Source organism: Pristiophorus japonicus, chromosome 2 (assembly GCF_044704955.1).
Source record: "Pristiophorus japonicus isolate sPriJap1 chromosome 2, sPriJap1.hap1, whole genome shotgun sequence".
NCBI classification, from domain to species: Eukaryota; Metazoa; Chordata; class Chondrichthyes; family Pristiophoridae; genus Pristiophorus; species Pristiophorus japonicus.
In genome coordinates, this window is record NC_091978.1 from 228982251 (window position 1) to 229002307 (window position 20057).

General features: G+C 46.3%; 1 protein-coding gene across 1 annotated transcript in view; it reads right to left on the reverse strand.

Annotated features, from left to right (window-relative positions):
- Window positions 1–20057, reverse strand: part of ptpn13 (protein tyrosine phosphatase non-receptor type 13) — a 361948-nt gene that overhangs the window by 201029 nt on the left and 140862 nt on the right. The window contains exon 8 of the mRNA XM_070871054.1: window positions 2837–2932. Coding sequence (XP_070727155.1) covers window positions 2837–2932 — 96 coding nt within the window. The remainder of the gene's footprint in view (window positions 1–2836; window positions 2933–20057) is intronic.

A 20057-nucleotide genomic window follows, 5' to 3' on the forward strand; every position in this document is an offset into this window, starting at 1 on the left:
TATTGATTTTGACAGTGTTCTTGATTCCCTCCAAAATCTTCGATTTAAAAACAATGGCACCTTTGCAGCGCCGATTTGTGAATGTGCGTTGGTTTCTTAACTCACCTGAAAGTTTTTTGGGAGTGGCTAGATACGCCAATGTAATGGAGAAAAATGTTGGCCAAACTGCGAACAATTGAAAAAAACTGGCGCAGACATGGAGGTGAAAAAAAAAACTGGCCTAGAAAAATCGTAACGAAGACCGTTACGCTGGCGCAGATCGCAGGGGGAAAATTTGAAAAAAAAAATACGCCAAAAATTTAAACTCAATACGTCAAAAAAAGCAGCCTACTCCAAAAAACGGCGCAAATCACTGGGGAAAATTGAGCCCCTTAATTCAAACCGATGCCCAAGTTTAGAAAAAAGAGAGAACTATTCACCAACCAATCACTTAACTGCTTTCCCATAATGTCACACTTTGATTTTTATTTCCCCCCACAGGTCCGTTCGCACTGCTCTCAGCAGGCCGTTTTTAACCTCGCTGCTCCCACTGCTCAGATCCCGCTCTCGCCACGCGGTGAGTGGGACAGTGCAGGATTGCATGTGGGCAGCAGAATTTTGGATGAGCTGAAGGTTGAGGAAGGACGGCAGGAGAACATTGGAAGTCAAGTCTGGAGATGTCAAAGAGATCTAGAGACGAGGCTGTCAGCAGCAGATGGGCTGAGATAGGGGCACAGGTGGGTGATCTTAAGAAAGTGGATATAAATGATATTTATGATGACAGGACATGGGGTCGGGGTCAAATGAGACGGAGAGATTGCAAACAGTCTGGTTTAGACTGAGACAGTAGCCAGGGATGGGGAATGATGTTGACAAACAGACATGCAGTCTGACAATACGGGCAGTCAATGGGTCGAGAAGAGAGGTGCAGCGGTAGAGTGGCTGTTCAGTATACATGTGGAAGCTGACCCCATGCTTGTGGATGATGTCACCAAGAGTCAGATTGTAGATGAGAAAGAACAGGGGGGCCAAGGTCAGATCCTTGGAGGACTCTGGAGGCGAAAGTGTGGGGCAGGAAGAGATACTCTGCCTATGATTGAATAGGTAAGAGTGGAACCAAGTAGGGCAGTTTCTATGGGCCCAACTTTGGCCATGACTTGCATCAATTTTTTTTTTTTAAAAAGAGTAAGTTGGGTTTTTTTGGCATAAATTAAAAAATGCCATTTCCCCCCAAATATTTGCTCCAGAGTAAGTTAGTTAGGTACGATCTTTTTTTCAAAAGGGGGCGTTCCAAGACATTTACGCTGTTTTGGCCATTTATGCCACTTTGGCCAGCAAAAACTTACTCCAAATCGACTTAGGTCAGTGTATGTGGCCAGCTCTGAAAACCTTGCAGGCAGTGAAGAAAAAGCAGCTCACATGCGGCAGACATTAGGGCAGGGATAGGAGAGGGAAGGGAACTGGAGAGGACCTCAACAACCAAGCACCAAACATTGCAAGGAAAAGCTCAAACAATTAAAATACCAATAAAAATGAAGTAAATCCTACCGCGATGTCACCGGGGTGGGGGGCCACTACGCAGAGCGACCGGAGAAATGCGAGCTGCTGGCCGCTATGTCACCGGGGGGGCGGAGGATAGCCAGAGAGAGAGAGAGAGAGAGAAAAAGAGAAAGAGAAAAAAAGAGAAAGAGAAAAAAAGAAAAAGAGAAAGAGAAAAAAAGAGAAAGAGAAAAAAAGAGAAAGAGATAGAGATAGAGATAGAGATAGAGATAGAGATAGAGATAGAGATAGAGATAGAGATAGAGATAGAGATAGAGATAAAGAGAGAGAAAGAGAGAGAAAGAGAGAGAAAGAGAGAGAAAGAGAGAGAACGAGAGAGAACGAGAGAGAACGAGAGAGAACGAGAGAGCGAGAGCTATATGCTGGTATACAAAACACTCTTTCTTCCCTCCCCACCAAAACACTCTTTCTCTCTCTCTCGCACCCCACCCCCCAAAAAAGAACTCTCCTCCTCCCCCACCCCAATCAAAACTCTCAAGCACAACCAATAAATAAAAAATAAAACCTAAGTCCTACCTTGCCCAGAAACTTAGCGGGCCGGCCGGCTGGGGATAAGGTGCGACAAAGATCGGGGTGCCCCTTTGGCTGGGGATAGGGGCTGCGAACATCGGGCCCAGCTCCGCCCCCCCACTTCAGAATGCACGCCACGCTGGGACTCTGGGGACTCGGAAGAGCGGCCAGGATGGGGTCCCTTTTATCCGGCGCCATTTCCAGCGCGCAAAGTCGGCGTACTTAAGCTAAGTGCGCCGAAAAAAGGGGTTGGGCAAAGTTGGGCCCATTAAGTTGGACAATGGGGGAGAGGTGTTGGAGGAGGATGGTGTGGTTCACCATGTCAAAGGCTTCAGGGGGTGTTGAAAAGGATGAAGAGCAGTAGTGCACCATCATCAAATTCACAGAGGATGTAATTTGTGACTTTGGTTAGGGCTGTTTTGTGCTATGGCAGGATTGGCGGGATTGATTGGAGAGATTCAAACAATGAATTGGAGGAAAGGATGGGCATGGAGTTTAGAGTCGACAACATGTTCAAGAACTTAAGAGGAAAGGGAGGTTGGAGATTGTGTGATAGTTTGCATGGACAGACGGATTGAGGGTAGGTTTTTTTGAATAGGGGTGCGATGACTGCAGTTTTGAAAGAATAGCAGACAATGAGAGAGAACTATTATGATGTCAGCTGGCATGGGGGACAGGAAGGGGAGTTGGGTGGTCAGCAGTTTAGTGGGATGAGCTCTAGAGAGCAGGAGATGGGTCTCAATGATAATCATGAAATACCACAAAACATTTGTATGTTAAAAGTTACCTTGTCGATAATCTGGGTCAGAAGAAATAAGAGATAGGCTTTCACTTGATGTACTGTATGTATCACTATGGCGAGCTGAATATATTCCTGTAGGTTCTAGTAAAACATAAAAAGAATATCAACATTAAATTATAAGTGCAAGATCTGAATATTGCTTTATATAATTAGCACTTTCAATCCCCAGGAAATAAAAAAACTAATTACTATGTTGTAAGGGAATTCAGACTGATGATCTATTTGTCAACTATAAGCCCAATACAAAAAAATCCATAGGATAGGCACGAGTATTAAAAAGAAAAAAACTTCAACATAATAAAAGAGACTGTGCTGACCAAAAGGGAGTAAAACTATGTCAGTTGGCAGAGTTAATAATATTCTCACTTCTGGACCAGGGATAAAGAATTGAACATTCTCATGTAGTATTCATTAACAATACTAGCTGGCTCCTTCCCAGTGCATAGCAACATTTACTACTTTGTTGGCCCTTATTTTATTTTGTTAATCTGCCTGTGGGAGAAATTTATACAAAAAGCTGCACTACTCCAAAATGTCTGGGTCAGAACAAGGTTACATTCTTCCACAGAAAAACACTGATCAAATAGTGGGAATGGAAACTACTGAGATTCCACCTTCATTAAAATGTACATTTGTTGTGGACTTGAACAACAGCTGGGGAATAAATTAAGTTCTATACCCCAGACTGAGGCATCGGCAGAAATGTGGTACCCACTGTAGTGTCTGAATAGTAAGAATTCAGTAAAATTACACCTATGGAGGCCACCAAAAATAAGAGGGCAGGTATCCAATGGCAGGTATCCAATATATTGAAGTGCATCAGATTCTTTCTCTGGGGACAGAGGCAAAGCCGCTGAGGCACTCAGCGCACCATTTTGTACGCGGCCAACTGCAAGGGTGCCGGAAAAATGTTACTTTTACATTGATATGGTGGCATATAATTCAGCTGGACTGTTTGAGCTGTGCTCGAGCCATGCTTGTAGTGGATTCGGAATGAGAGTTTGTTATTTAAACAAAAAACAGTCCTGCAACCCCCACACCATAAAATTCCCCAGCACTGAATAGGCAACTAGAGGCCCTTCATTGGCTATCACCACTTAGAATTCTGTCCCTGATGCTCTTAGAATGTCACGAGTTCCACGCCCAGATTATCAGAAAATTATGCAAGAAAAAAGAGAATGAACTTGCATTTATGTAGCACCTTTCACATCCTCAGGACCCCTTAGGGTAGAACTACAGGCATGCCAATGTTTGGGCACGTGGTGTGGGGCACGTTACTTTCCCTGAGCCTGAATGGTGAGTCACGAGGTACCCTGGACATTGGCCCGAGGACCTCATTTCAATGGAGCTGGGTGGAAAAGGATTGGAGGCCGACGGGAGGATCATCAGAAGCCGTGGATTGGAAGATAGGATACCATTGGGGGAGTGGTGGCGAACGGAGTGAGGGAGTTGCTCCCAGCTCCACATACAGACAAGTCAATCTCAAAGTCATACCGTTTTGGTAACAGGCATTCTGAAGGTCTGGTATGGGCTGCCTCAGGGCAAACCAATCTTGCCGTGGGGGTCTCAAAAGCAAGTGGTGGGTCCCTTATTTGTATATGCAAAGGGTCAAATGCCAGATTCAAGCATGGGCCTTGAACGCATATTCTTTTAACGTTCCCAATATGGCTGTTGGTGCACTTCTGGCTAGAAATGTGTACTTCCTTCCTCCCATATTGGAGACGTCGGTAGGCCAAAAATCTGGCTCTGCGCAGCTGTATTTCTAGGCCAAAAGCTTTTGGATTCTGAGTTCGGCATATAGGAACAGGAGTAGGCCATTCAGCCCCTCGAACGTGTTCAGTCATTCAATCAGATCACAGCTGATCGGTATCTCAACTCTATTTACCTGCCTTGGTTCCGTGGGCCCAATTTTCCCCCAACCCCTTTTTTCGGCGCACTTACCTTAAATGCGCCGACTGCGCGCTGGAAATGGTGCTGAAAAAAGGGGCCCCCCATCCTGCCCACTCTGCCAACTTTCCAGTGCCCCAGCGTGGCGTAGCTAGTGAAGTGGGGGGCGGAGTAACAGGCCAGCGCAGAAAGCACTGCCGGCAGCTCCTGCCCTCCCAGCATGTCCTGCGGGCTGTGAGCAGGACCCGATGCTCACAGCCCTTATCCCCAGCCAAAGGGACACCCCGCTCTTTGCTGCACCCTATCCCCGGCCGAGTGGCCTCCCGCACCGGTCGGCCGGCCCGCTGACTTCCTGGGCCGAGGTAGGACTTGAGTTTTATTTTTTATTTATTGTTGCTTGTGCTTGAGTTTTGATTGGGGGTGGGGGGGGGGGGGGGGGGGGGGAACTTTAAAAAAACTTGATTCTGGCATAAAGGTAGGACTTCTATTTTTTAATGTGTTATTGATTGATTGCTTATTACTTTTTGTGGTTTGTTTAGTGCTTTGTAAGTGTTGGTGCTTTAAATGTACTAACCTGCGTCAAATTCTTAACTGCCCGCAATGTTTTTCAGAGCTGGCCACATACGCTGACCTCAGTCGATTTGGAGTAAGTTTTAGCTGGCCAAAGTGGCATAAATGGCCAAAACTGGCATAAGTGTCTGGGAACACCCACATTTGAAAAAAAAACTGAACTGAAAAAAATCGTACCTAACTGACTTACTCTTAAGCAAATGTTGGGGGGGAAAATGGCATTTTTTAAACTTACGCCAGAAAAAACAACTTACTCCAAAAAAATTGATGCAAGTCATGGCCAAAATTGGGCCCCATATCCCTTAATACCCTTAACCAACAAAAATCTATCAACCTCAGTTTTGAAATTTTCGATTGACCTAGCTTCAAGAGCTTTTTGGGTGAGAGTTTTTCAGATGTTCAGTACGCTTTGTGTGAAGAAATACATCCTGACATCACCCCCGACTGGTCTAGCTCTAATTTTAAGGTTATGTCCCCTTGTTCTAGAAACCTCCTCCAGAAGAAATAGTTTCCCTCTATGTACTCTATCAAATTCTTTAATCATCTTAAACACCTTAATTAGATCACAACATAATCTTCTACTCGAGGGACTATATGCCTGCTTTAATCAGGCACAAGAGTTTTGAGGACATTTGCTGGGCAAGATATGAGTAAATGCTGCAATCTTGCCCTTGCAAATGTCCTCGTTCCCGATATGCATTGGATCTGTCAAGCTCCAGCTTGACAGATCAGAAAATCTGGTTTTCAGCGCATGCTCATTGTGCGCTGAAAACCGACTTTTGGGATGGCTTCCCGGGTCTGTTACACTCCGTACAGATTATTCCCTAAACAGAAGTGGTGCCAAGTATATGATAATAAAGTTTTACATCAGTGGAAGAAAACAACACAGCTATACACAGTTAAAATTGTGATTTACAGAGATTGGTAGCAACACATCGTCAAATCAGATATTGGTCTGTCTGAACCCACAACTTAGCCACACTATTTTATGAGTAGCAATTGTAATAAATATTTTAAGATGTGCTCATATCCGATTACTAAAACAGTACAAATGTGAATTTGTTTTAAAGGACAAGACTTTATTTGTAACGCTTGACAAAAAATAAATGGAGCAATGAAAAAAAGCTGGCATTAAATAGAATGTGATATCATCTATGATCTCACTGGGGCTTATCTGTAACCTATTGTGGCTTTTATAGCAGTTAACATGGTTTGCTTCCAGAAGTTCTCTTTGTATATTATAATTTTAAAAAGTGCATAGAAAAACATAAATGCAAGGTAAAGCTTCTGTAGCTCAAATATATCAATTGTTATCCTGTTCATGACATGGGCTGAAAAATTCTCTCCATGAAAAGATGGATGAATTCAGTGCTTGCATTGTAAAAGCACACATCAAAGTGGAGAAAGATCTGAAGGCTTTGTACATAATTGGAAATCAAGTGAGCTTACACAATAGTTACATTGTTCCAGTAATTTATCCTCTTGAAATACACTTTCATCAGGACAATCTCTTTTCACGTGGACTGAATGGGTGCCAGGGAATATTCAATTTAAGTTGGACAGCATGTTCTGGAGCTTCATTAGACAACAAGTAAAATAAAATGGCGTCCGTGGCAGTGTGCCTTCCCCTGCGCCACACACACAGCTTCCCGCAGGCAGGAATTAGAGTGGTAATGGGCCATAAGGTGGGCCGCAATTTTGGCCCCTGTGTTTATTTTATTTTGTTTGATCCTTTAAGTGTGTGACTTGAAATTTAACACTCAACAATGTCCAGATCTAAATATAGACCCCATTGGCAAAGTGAATTTAGCAAGTGGAGAGGAGGGAGAATGGGGGGTGCAGGGAATCACAACGTCAACATATACAATTTTCAGCATTGGACTGTAATCAGCATTGGACTGGGAGCCTTGGCTTTTGCCTGCCTTAACTCAGGGTACCAAGGCCCATTGTAGCACCCTTAGAACTGCTCCGAGATCATAAAAGTGTAATAACTTTTAATTGTATTAATGATATTAAAATTTGTAATATGATTTTTTACTTGTAAATCCATGTAAATTTGACTTTAGAACTGGTTCATTTTTGTATTCAAAGTATAACTTTTCATAGAGATGTGTGTTTATATTAAAAGGGATTGAATTGAGTTCAATGTCCAGGCCAACAGGTGAAATATTAGAAATTAGCATTATGAGCAGTAAGAGTAACAGCGACTGAACCCATCTGAATTAGTGACAGACATCAAAAATAGTCACATTTTAAAACTGATGTGTGTTTCTACTGTATTGGGTAATACTTGTGGGTTCTACACCTCAGTATTAATCAACCTCCATCCATTTCCTACATACACTTGTCCACTCCATCAGTAACTTATGGCCCAAGTCTCCACACGCGCCTAGAACGGCGCAGTCCCGACCTGGACGCCCGTTTTTTGCGACACAAAAAATCCTCGGTATTCTCCACCTACCTGCAGGTCCTCTGGCCCTCGGCGCAGCCAGCACGAGCTGTGGGGGGGCGGAGCCAGGTCCCTGCGCTGAAAACAGTGCCGGGACCTCTGCACATGCGCGCTACAGTGGGCACGCAAGTGCAGTAGCTCCAGGCGCCGAACTGTGTGGGAGGGGCCCGAAGCACGCAGCCTCTAGCCCTGGCTGAATGGCCTCACTGGGGCTGCGTGAATAAGGCTCCTCCCACGGCCAGCTCCTGCTCCCCCCGCCCCCGCCCCCGACCAGACCCGACACTCGCTCCCCACCCCACCCCCCTGCCTCCGGACCAGACCCGAAACCCGCGCGCCCCCCCCCCCCCAACTGACCCGACCCCCGCCCCGACCCAACCTCCTCCCGCTCCCCGACTGGACCCGATCCGCGCTCCTGTTCCCCGCCCCCCCGGACCCACACTCCTGTTCCCGCTCCCCCGACTGGACCCGACCCGCGCTCCTGTTCCCGCTCCCCGCCCCCGCGACTGGACCCGACCCGCGCTACTGTTCCCGCTCCCCGCCTCCCCCCGACCCGCGCTCCTGTTCCCGCTCCCCCGACCCGCACTTTCCCCCCCCCACTGGACCCGACCCGACCCCCCCCACTGGCCCTCCCGGACTGGATCCGACCTGATCTCTCTCTCTCTCTCTCTCTCTCCCGACCGAACCCAACCCAACGTAAATCTGGTGCTGGGGACGGGCCCTGCCCAAAGTCTCGGGCCGGCCCGTTCAGCCTTCGGTCCTGAAAGGCCTGCATGAAGCACTTTCACACAGGTAGGAAGATGGTTTATTTAGTCTTTTCTTTGCTTATAAATGTTTATTCAGGTTGGATTTATTTATATAATATTTGTATAAGTATAAATAAGGATTTATTATAGAATTTAATGACTTCCCTTCCTCCCCCCCCCCCCCCCCACCCACCTCGTTCTGGACGCCTAATTTGTAACCTGCGCCTGATTTTTTAATATGCAGAACAGGTTTTTTCAGTTCTACAAAAATCTTCACTTGCTCCATTCTACTTTAGTTTAGAGTACGTTTTCACTGTGGAAACTTTCAAATCAGGCGTCAGTGGCCGGACAGGCCCCCTATTGAAGAAAAAATTCTGTTCCAAAGTAGAACTGTTCTACCTGACGAGAACTGCAGAAAAAAAAAGTGTAGAGAATTGCGATTTCTAAGGTAGTCCGTTCTCCACCAGTTGCTCCTAAAAATCAGGTGCAAATCATGTGGAAACTTGGGCCCAATAATCTCTTCCTGCTGCCCAAAAGTTCTGTACTCTCTCCAGAGGCTCGACTCTCTTTCTTGTTGTTTATTTGATTTTCACTGCAAAGATAATATTCAGTTTATTCCTTCTAATCAATTTCAGTATTTTACACATAGTAGAAGCAAGACTAATGAGTTTGGAATTGCCAGTGTCTGTTTTATCACTTTTTTTTGTGTAAATGGACTTTCAAAAGGCGTTTGATAAAGTACCACATAATAGACGTAAGCAAAATCGAAGCCCACGGGAATAAAGCGGCAGTGGCAGCGTGGATACGAAATTGGTTAAAAAACAGGAAGCAGGGAATAGCGGCGAACAGTTGTTTCTCAGACTGGAGAGAAGCATAGGCCCCAAGTTGCCACAACCCCTTTTTCCAGCGCACTTACCCATGGTGCACAGACTTTCTACTCCAAAAACGGCACCGAAAATGTAGCTGTTGATTCTCCCCACTCCGTGGACCGTCCTAGGGTCTGGCGCAGCGTGGAAATCACAGTGGGGGGTGGAGCTACAGCCTTGCGCCGAAAACAGCGCCGGCAGCTATGCACATGTGCAGTGGAGTCTGTGCGCATGCTCCTTGTCCTCCCAGCGCATCCCAATGCTTGCTGCCCCTATTCCTGGCAAAAGGGACGACCCGATGTTCGCCGCCCCATCCCAGGCCGAGCGGCTTGCCACACAGACTGGCCGCTGCCTTCTGCGCTCATGTAGACTCCAGTTCATTGTTCTAGCCTCTCGCAACCCCATTGCCTGCATCCTCTGCTGCCCCTCCCGTTCAGTTGGCGGAGTGCGTGTGCTGTATGTGCCGAGGGAGGCTTTCCGGGGAGCCTGGGGGAGCAGGAGCAGGAGCAGGAGCTGGAGGAGCCCGGGGGAGCAGGAGCAGGAGGTGCCCGGGGGGGGGGGGGGGGGGGGGGGGGGGCACGGCTCGAGTCCGGGCCACCAGCTCAGCACCAGGAATCATACAGCACGTTTGCGACGGAATTCTTCGAGATACGATACTGGGGGCGGATGAAGCAACTGGTTTGTGTCACTGATCATATCTATGTCAAGAAATTTCAAAGCATTAATACCTGAAGACAATATCTGTTTTGGACTTTATAAATCGAGTTCAAGACTCAAGCCACTTTGAGGGCTACAAGAAACAGGTTGGTGCGGGGAGACTTTTGATCGGACTCCAGAATGGAGCATGGGTCAAGGACGTCTCGGAGTGGCTGCAAGGCATTCTGGAGAGGGAGCTGTCGTGGTGCATATAGGTACCAATGATATGGCAAAAAAACGGGATGAGGTCCTACATGTTGAATTTAGGGAGCTAGGAGTTAAATTAAAAAGTAGGACCTCAAAGGTAATAATCTCAGGATTGCTACCAGTGCTATGTGCTAGTCAGAGTAGGAATAGCAGGATAGTTCAGATGAATACTTGGCTTGAGGAATGATGCAAGGGGGAGGGATTCAAATTCCTGGGACATTGGAACCGGTTCTGGGGGAGGTGGGACCAATACAAACCGAACGGTCTGCACCAGGGCAGGACCAGAACCGATGTCCTAGGTGGAGTGTTTGCTAGTGCTGTTGGGGCGGGTTTAAACTAATATGGCAGGGGGATGGGAATCTATGCAGGGAGGCAGAGGGAAGTAAAAAAGGGGCAGAAACAAAATGTAGGAAGGAGAAAAGTAAAAGTGGAGGGCAGAGAAATCAAGGTCAAAAATCAAAATGGGAATTGCAACATAATTCTAAAAGGACAAAGAGTGTTAAAAAAACAAGCCTGAAGGCTGTGTCTCAATGCGAGGAGCATTCGTAATAAGGTGGATGAATTAACTCGCAGATAGCAGTTAACGGATATGATGTAATTGGGATTACGGAGACATGGCTCCAGGGTGACCAAGGCTGGGAATTCAACATCCAGGGGTATTCAATATTCAGGAAGGATAGAAAGAAAAAGGAGGTGGGGTAGCGTTACTGGTTAAAGAGGAGATTAATGCAATAGTAAGGAAGGACATTAGCGTGGATGATGTGGAATCTATATGGGTAGAGCTGCAAAACATCAAAGGGCAGAAAACATCAGTGGGAGTTGTGTACAGACCACCAAACAGTAGTAGAGGGGTTGGGGATGGCAGCAAACAGGAAATTAGGGATGCATGCAATAAAGGTACACTTTAATCTACATATAGATTGGGCTAACCAAACTCATAGCAATACTGTGGAGGAGGATTTCCTGGGGTGTATAAGGAATGGTTTTCTAGACCAATATGTCGAGGAACCAACTAGAGAGCAGGCCATCCGAGACTGGATCTTGTGTAATGAGAGGGGATTAATTAGCAATCTTTTCCTGTGAGGCCCCTTGGGGAAGAGTGATATGGTAGAATTCTTCATTAAGATGGGGAGTGACACAGTTAATTCAGAGACTAGGGTCCTGAACTTAAAGAAAGGTAACTTCAATGGTATGAGTCGGGAATTGGCTAGGATAGACTGGTGAATGATACTTAAAGGGTTGTCGGTGGATAGGCAATGGCAGACATTTAAAGATGAACTACAACAATTGTACATCCCTGTCTGGCGTAAAAGTAAAATGGGGAAGATAGCTCAACCGTAGCTAACAAGGGAAATTAGGGATAGTGTTAAATCCAAGGAAGAGGCATATAAATTGGACAGAAAAAGCAGCAAACCTGACGACTAGGAGAAATTTAGAATTCAGCAGAGAAGGACGAAGGGTTTAATTAGGAGGGGGAAAATAGAGTATGAGAGTAAGCTTGCAGGGAACATAAAAACTGATTGAAAAAGCTTCTATAGATATGTGAAGAGAAAAAGATTAGTGAAGACTAATGTAGAAACATATAGAACATAGAAAATATAGAACGGCCACGCCCGACGATGTGGAAGCGCGGGCCGCCGGAGGATTCGGGCGGGGCCCGCCCCGAGCGAGATGCCAGGCGGGCGGGCCAGCCCCATCGACGACATGGAGGAGAGGAGGGAGGAGAGGAGGAGAGGGGGGAATAGGAGGGGAGAAGAAGAGGGGGGGGGGCAGGAGGGGGAAAGGCTGATCGGGAGGGGGGGGCGGGAAGCTGAACGATTGTGTGGTGGGGGGGGAAAGCTGAACGGTTGGCGGTGGGGGGGGAAGGGAGGCTGAACGGGAGGGGGGGGGGGGGGCGGGAGCTCGGAATAGAGTGCTTCTTTGCACTGTATGGTGGGGGCAGATTGGTAAAGGACCTTTGTCTTATTCATGTTTAATGTGAGGCCCAGACTCTCATACGCTTCAGTGAAGTTGTCAATGATGGTTTGGAGTTCGGAGTCCGAGTGTGCACAAACGCAAGTAATCGTCTGCATATTGTAACTTAACGACAGAGGTTGGAGCAACCTTGGATCTGGACTGGAGGCGTCGGAGGTTGAACAATTTCCTGCTTGCCCTGTAGATTAACTCCACTCCAGCAGGGAGCTTGTTAATGGTGAGATGAAGCATTGCAGCGAGGAAGATTGAGAAGAACGTTGGTGCGATGACACAGCCTTGAGTGACCCCGGTCTGCACTTGTATTGTGAATCCGTTGGTTGGAATCACGTTATCGTGAAGCAGGCGGAGGATGGTGACGAATTTTTGTGGACAGTTGAATTTGAGAAGGGTTAAGAAATTGCCCGTACGTGGATTGAACACGCGACCATAGCGCTATTAAGAGCACACTCTAACCAGCTGAGCTAACCTGCCTTGCAATTATATAGGGCCCTGGTGAGACCATATCTGGAGTATTGTGTACAGTTTTGTTCTCCTTACCCAAGGAAGAATATACTTGCCATTGAGGGAGTGCAACAAAGGTTCACCAGACTGATTCCTGGGATGGGGGGTTTGTCCTATGAGAAGAGATCGAGTAGACTAGGCCTATATTTTCTAGAGTTTAGAAGAATGAAAGGTAATCTCGTTGAAATATACAAAATTCTTATAGGGTTTGACAGGGTAGATGCAGGGAGGATGTTTCCTCTGGCTGGGAATCTAGAACCAGGTGTCACAGTCTCAGAATAAGGGGTCGGCCATTTAGGACCGAGATGAGGAGAAACTTCTTCACTCAGAGTGGTGAATCTTTGGAATTCTCCACACCCGGGGGCTGTGGAAGCTCAGTCTTTGAGTATATTCAAGACAGAGATCGATAGATTTTTGAATATTAACAGAATCAAAGGATATGGGGACAGTGCAAGAAAGTGGAGTTGAGGTAGATCAGCCATGATCTTGTTGAAAGGTGGAGCAGGCCGATTGGCCTACTCGTAGCAACATAGAAAATAGGTGCAGGAGTAGGCCATTCGGCCTATCGAGCCTGCACCGCCATTCAATGAGTTCATGGCTGAACATGCAACTTCAGTACCCCATTCCTGCTTTCTCGCCATACCCCTTGATCCCCCTAGTAGTAACGACTACATCTAACTCCTTTTTGAATATATTTAGTGAATTGGCCTGAACAACTTTTTGTGCTAGAGAATTCTGCAGGTTCACCACTCTGGGTGAAGAAGTTTCTCCTCATCTCGGTCCTAAATGGCTTACCCATTATCCTTAGACTGTGACACCTGGTTCTGGACTTCCAGAAACATTGGGAACATTCTTCCTTCATCTAACCTGTCTAAACCCATCAGAATTTTAAACGTTTCTATGAGATCCCCTCTCATTCTTCTGAACTCCAGTGAATACAAGCCCAGTTGATCCAGTCTTTCTTGATATGTCAGTCCCGCCATCCCGGGAATCAGTCTGGTGAATCTTCGCTGCACTCACTCAATAGCAAGAATGTCCTTCCTCAAGTTAGGAGACCAAGACTGTACACAATACTCCAGGTGTGGCCTCACCAAGGCCTTGTACAACTGTCGCAACACCTCCCTGTCCCTGTACTCAAATCCCTCGCTATGAAGGCCACATGCCATTTGCTTTCTTAACCGCATGCTGTACCTGCATGCCAACCTTCAATGGCTGATGTATCATGACACCCAGGTCTCGTTGCACCTCCCCTTTTCCTAATCTGTCACCATTCAGATTATAGTCTGTCTCTCCGTTTTTACCACCAAAGTGGATAACCTCACATTTATCCACATTATACTTCATCTGCCATGCATTTGCCCACTCACCTAATCTATCCAAGTCACTCTGCAGCCTCATAGCATCCTCTTGCAGCTCACACTGCCACCCAACTTAGTGTCATCCGCAAATTTAGAGATACTACATTTAATCCCTTCGTCTAAATCATTAATGAACAATGTAAACAGCTGGGCCCCAGCACAGGACCTTGCGGTACCCCACTAGTCACTGCCTGCCATTCTGAAAAGTACTCATTTACTCCTACTCTTTGCTTCCTGTCTGACAACCAGTTCTCAACCCATGTCAGCACACTACCCCCAATCCCACGTGCTTTAACTTTGCACATTAATCTCTTGTGTGGGACCTTGTCGAAAGCATTCTGAAAGTCCAAATATACCACATCAACTGGTTCTCCCTTGTCCGCTCTACTGGAAACATCCTCAAAAAATTCCAGAAGATTAGTCAAGCATGATTTCCCTTTCACAAATCCATGCTGACTTGGACCTATCATGTCACCTCTTTCCAAATGCGCTATGACGACATCCTTAATAATTGATTCCATCATTTTACCCACTACTGATGTCAGGTGGACCGGTCTATAATTCCCTGTTTTCTCTCTCCCTCCTTTTTTTTTTAAAAAGTGGGGTTACATTGGCTACCCTCCACTCGATAGGAACTGATCCAGAGTCTATGGAATGTTGGAAAATGACTGTCAATGCATCCGCTATTTCCAAGGCCACCTCCTTAAGTACTCTGGGATGCAGTCCATCAGGCCCTGGGGATTTATCGGCCTTCAATCCCATCAATTTCCCCAACACAATTTCCCGACTAATAAGGATTTCCCTCAGTTCCTCCTTCTTACTAGACCCTCTGACCCTTTTTACATCCGGAAGGTTGTTTGTGTCCTCCTTAGTGAATACCGAACCAAAGTACTTGTTCAATTGGTCTGCCATTTCTTTGTTCCCCATTATGACTTCCCCTGATTCTGACTGCAGGGGACCTACGTTTGTCTTTACAAACTTTTTCTCTTTACATATCTATAGAAACTTTTGCAGTCCGTCTTAATGTTCCCTGCAAGCTTCCTCTCGTACTCTATTTTCCCTGCCCTAATCAAACCCTTTGTCCTCCTCTGCTGAGTTCTAAATTTCTCCCAGTCCCCAGGTTCACTGCTATTTCTGGCCAATTTGTATGCCACTTCCTTGGCTTTAATACTATCCCTGATTTCCCTTGATAGCCACGGTTGAGCCACCTTCCCTTTTTTATTTTTACACCAGACAGGGATGTACAATTGTTGTAGTTCATCCATGCGGTCTCTAAATGTCTGCCATTGCCCATCCACTGTCAACCCCTTAAGTATCATTCGCCAATCTATCCTAGCCAATTCACGCCTCATACCTTCAAAGTTACCCTTCTTTAAGTTCTGGACCATGGCCTCTGAATTAACAGTTTCATTCTCCATCCTAATGCAGAATTCCACCATATTATGGTCACTCTTCCCCAAGGGGCCTCGCACAACGAGATTGCTAATTAATCCTCTCTCATTACACAACACCCAGTCTAAGATGGCCTCCCCCCTAGTTGGTTCCTCGACATATTGGTCTAGAAAACCATCCCTTATGCACTCCAGGAAATCCTCCTCCATCGTATTGCTTCCAGTTTGGCTAGCCCAATCTATATGCATATTAAAGTCACCCATGATAACTGCTGTACCTTTATTGCATGCACCCCGAATTTCCTGTTTGATGCCCTCCCCAACATCATCACTACTACTGTTTGGAGGTCTATACACAACTCCCACTAACGTTTTTTGCCCTTTGGTGTTCTGCAGCTCTACCCATATAGATTCCACATCATCCAAGCTAATGTCTTTCCTAACTATTGCATTAATCTCCTCTTTAACCAGCAATGCTACCTCACCTCCTTTTCCTTTTATTCTATCCTTCCTGAATGTTGAATACCCATGGATGTTGAGTTCCCAGCCCTGATCATCCTGGAGCCACGTCTCTGTAATCCCAATCACATCATATCCGTTAACATCTATTTGCAGAGTTAATTCATCCACCTTATTACAGATACTCCTTGCATTAAGACACAAAGCCTTCAGGCTTGTTTTTTTAAACACCCTTTGTCCTTTTAGAATTATGATGTAGTGTGGCCCTTTTTGTTTCTTGCCTTTGTTTACTCGGCCTTCCACTATTGCTTTTTACCTTTCTACCATCTGTTTCTGACTGCATATTACTTCGCCCTATCTCGCTGCATAGGTTCCCATCCCCTTGCCATATTAGTTTAAACACTCCCGAACTGCATTAGCAAATGTTACCCCTAGGACATCAGTTCCAGTCCTGCCCAAGTGCAGACCGTCCCTTTTGTACAGGTCCCACTTCCCCCAGAACTGGTTCCAATGTCCCAGGAATTTGAATCCCTCCCTCTTGCACCACTGCTCAAGCCACGTATTTATTCTAACTATTTGTATTCTTGTATTCTGCTTGTATTCTTATATTCTTAGAAAGGAAGTCATGCTAAACCTTTATAAATCACTGGTTAGGCCTCAGCTAGAGTATTGTGTCCAATTCTGGGCACCACACTTTAGGATGGATGTCAAGGCATAGGAGAAGGTGCAGAGGAGATTTACTAGAATGAAAGACTTGAGTTATGTGGTAAGACTAGAGAAGCTGGGATTGTTTTCCTTAGAGCAGAGAAGGTTAAGGGGAGATGTAATAGAGGTGTTCAAAATTATAAATGGTTTTGATAGAGTAGATGGGGAGAAACTGTTTCCACTGGCAGGAGGTTTGTAACCAAAGGACACAGATTTAAGATAATTGGCAAAAGAACAAAGTGGTTGATGAAGACATTTTTTTTTCCGTGGTGAGTTATGATGTTCTAGAATGCATTGCCTGAAAAGATAGTGGAAGCAGACTCAACAGTAACTGAGAAAAGGGGTTTGGAGATATACTTGAAAAGAAAAGATATGCAGATCTATGAGAAAAGAGCAGGGGAGTGGGACTTTGCAACTCCCCCTGGCACATCTGGTGCTGCCTTAATTGATAACAGAAACAATGCAAAGACAGGAGGTAGTAAAGACTGGCAGATGAGTCTCAGCCCTACACAAGGTTGTAATTTTAGCATAGTAGCATTTTTTTTATTAAAGTGAAGTGAACTGAAACATCTGTAAGATGAAGTGATAAAAAGGGGACATGCCAATATTTTCACTTGGACAGAAAGTAGCCATTTAAAAACCTGTAATTGAATGTATTTAGAGTGTCTTGGATCACATGCCATCTTCCTTATAGCCCGGTCCCTTTAAATTTGCTGTCCCGCCACACATGCGCGGTATCTTTTCCAGCAGTAACAGCTGGCGATGTAACTGGTAATGCTCCACTAACCTACCTGTAACTAGTAGTAATCCTATAACCGCTGATATTCACCTTAAAACCATAGCCAGAATTCTACTGCACTGCACAAGGTGTGGTCAGGGCCCCCAGTCAATGCCACTTTTAACAGGCCCCATCTCTCTTCCTATCTCCATGGACTCTGGTTCAATGTGAAAGTGACAACTCTGAACTGGGAGCCTCAGTCAGAGCTGAACTGTACTTGGACTTCGAACGTCAAAACCAACCTTTACAGACTGACCTGAACCAAACCAAGAGATCACACAAAGGGCAGTGGGCTCAGATGTTGGGACACTTCTCAGAGCACCTCGTCCTAAACTCAACTCAGAGCTAGCATTTCTAAACCATTCCGAGCTCAGACTCGATAAAGAAAAGTTTTCATGGAATTATAGAAATTACAGCGTGAGCCATTCAGCCCACCCTGTGCTCTCTCCTGTAACCCCAGATATTTCTATAGTCTCATTTTTATCCCATTCCTTTTGAAATGAAATTGTAGTCTCTACCTCAATATCTACATGTGGTGAAGTATCCCATGGTCGAAAAGCCCTCAGTTCAAGAAATTCCCTCCTCCCTTTCCTTTTGTTTCTTCAAGTGCTAATACCCATTCCCCAGTTCCCCATTTGCCCACCAGTGGAAATAATCTCTCTCTCCTGGCCCATGTCCATCCCATTCCCCAGTGTCCAACTCTTCCCCTTGATCTCCCATTCCGCTTCTCTTGACCACCACTCTCGAGCCCCATCTCACCAATTGTCGGGACTCCATGATTTCAGAGAACCCCGCCCCGATTCCTCATTCTCCAGCCCCCTTCTGACTACAGCTAGGAATGGGGCGGGGGGGGGGGGGGGGGGTAGAAAGAGTAGTAGCAGGGAGTGGGGGCACTACAACAGGAAATTTAAATCACTGATCTTGAGGAAGAAATCACGGAGTCTGGTAAACTCCCAGTCATTCCAGGAGGGGTGGGAACCCTCTCCGAACCTCCACCCATTTCATGCAGCAACAAAGATCTTACACGCACTGCTGTTGGAAATGGACACCGAGGCCGCGATGTTTACAGAGAGGCGTGGAGGGTACTGGAGAGGCCAAAAACAGCCGAGGGAAGGTGGTGCCGAACTCACCACCGACCTCATTAACAATTCTTGTCTTATTTCCTGCCTGGCAACCGAACAACTTGACAGCCGGTGGCTGGGAGAGAAAACCAGAGGCAGGAGGCTGCCGCCATGGACACTTGGGAAGGGTAGGAGGAGGAGGGTCGGCGACCAGGGGAGAGAGGTGGGGTGGACGGGAGGGTGGTCAGTGATCACGGTTGAGATGTGAAGGGGAGGGAGGTGTAGGTGCCGATGCGTATCTCTGTTTCGCTGCTGGATTTCCCAACCCCTGGGGAACCAGTAAATTGCACAGTGGGAGTCCGATTTAAATTAGTTAATGAAGTGCCTCGCCTCACAATGGCAAGACACTCTGACACCATATCATCAACTGCCTTTTGGGAAGCGTTCCCCATACTTACGTCTTTAAGCCCCCACCTCAGACATTCTCTGCCCGTCGTTGGGGGGGGGGGGGGGGGAGGGGAGGGGAGGGGGGGTTTAATATCGAGACCTTAGTGTTTCACAAAGGAGTTCTGTAAACTAAGATATTTCCAAAAATAATAAAAATAAAGAACCAAAGATGGACTTTATGGGTAAATACCCACCAGTGATGTAACTTACTCAGTTACTTTCTCCTTTAAGGCTTTACCCTTTTCTTATTAAGATGTTTTCAGAATTTCGTGCTAGTATTGTATATAAAGTTCTTGATCACAAATTTATGGATGTATCAGGCCAGAATTTCAGTGCCGCTGGAAAGCTGATGCTCCCCCCACCTTTTCGGGGCCATTAGCCTCAAAATTCTTTTGTGGGTGGGCCACACCATATTCAGCTCCAAAAGTGAATAAATGGGTTCCAGCACTAATGAACCCTTCCAAAGTGGATTTTTCACGGTGTGGCTGTCTTAATTTGAGCGTTATGACCACTGAGAAATTCAGCATGCAGGTAAGAGTTTCTAATGGGCCAGCTGCTCCCTGGCCAGGCCAGGGTTTGCAGCAAGGCCCTGAGGGGGGAAGACGTTTGGAAGGATGGCTGGTGCAAGAGGTTCACTGATATGGAGCTGGAGACACTGATGGACGGTGTGGAGGACAGAAGAAGAATACGGTTTCCTGACATGGGGCGACCTGGCAGACAAGCAGTACACAATGCATGGAAGGAGATTGCAGGGGAGGTGCGATGCACCTCCATATATCTGAGGACGCACCCTCCCAGGAGGGTGCTGGCAAGTCTGCACCCGGCCCTTCCAGGCCCAGAGGTGTTCAAGGGCGTCCCAGAAGGAAAGCTGTAGGTCCCAGACAACGACCACAGCAGCCTCCCCAGACCCATGATGCAGCCACAGGGATGACAGTTAGGCGTAATGTTAGGGTATTCACGCGTATCAGGTGTTATAGTGAGATGCATAAGGGTAAAAAATTATTGCAATATTATATTATTCTTTATTTTCTGTTTTTGCAGTGATTTGGATGATTGGATAAATCTTTATTTTTGGCACATATATCTGGCCAGGTGTTTCATTTGGGGGTGGGTA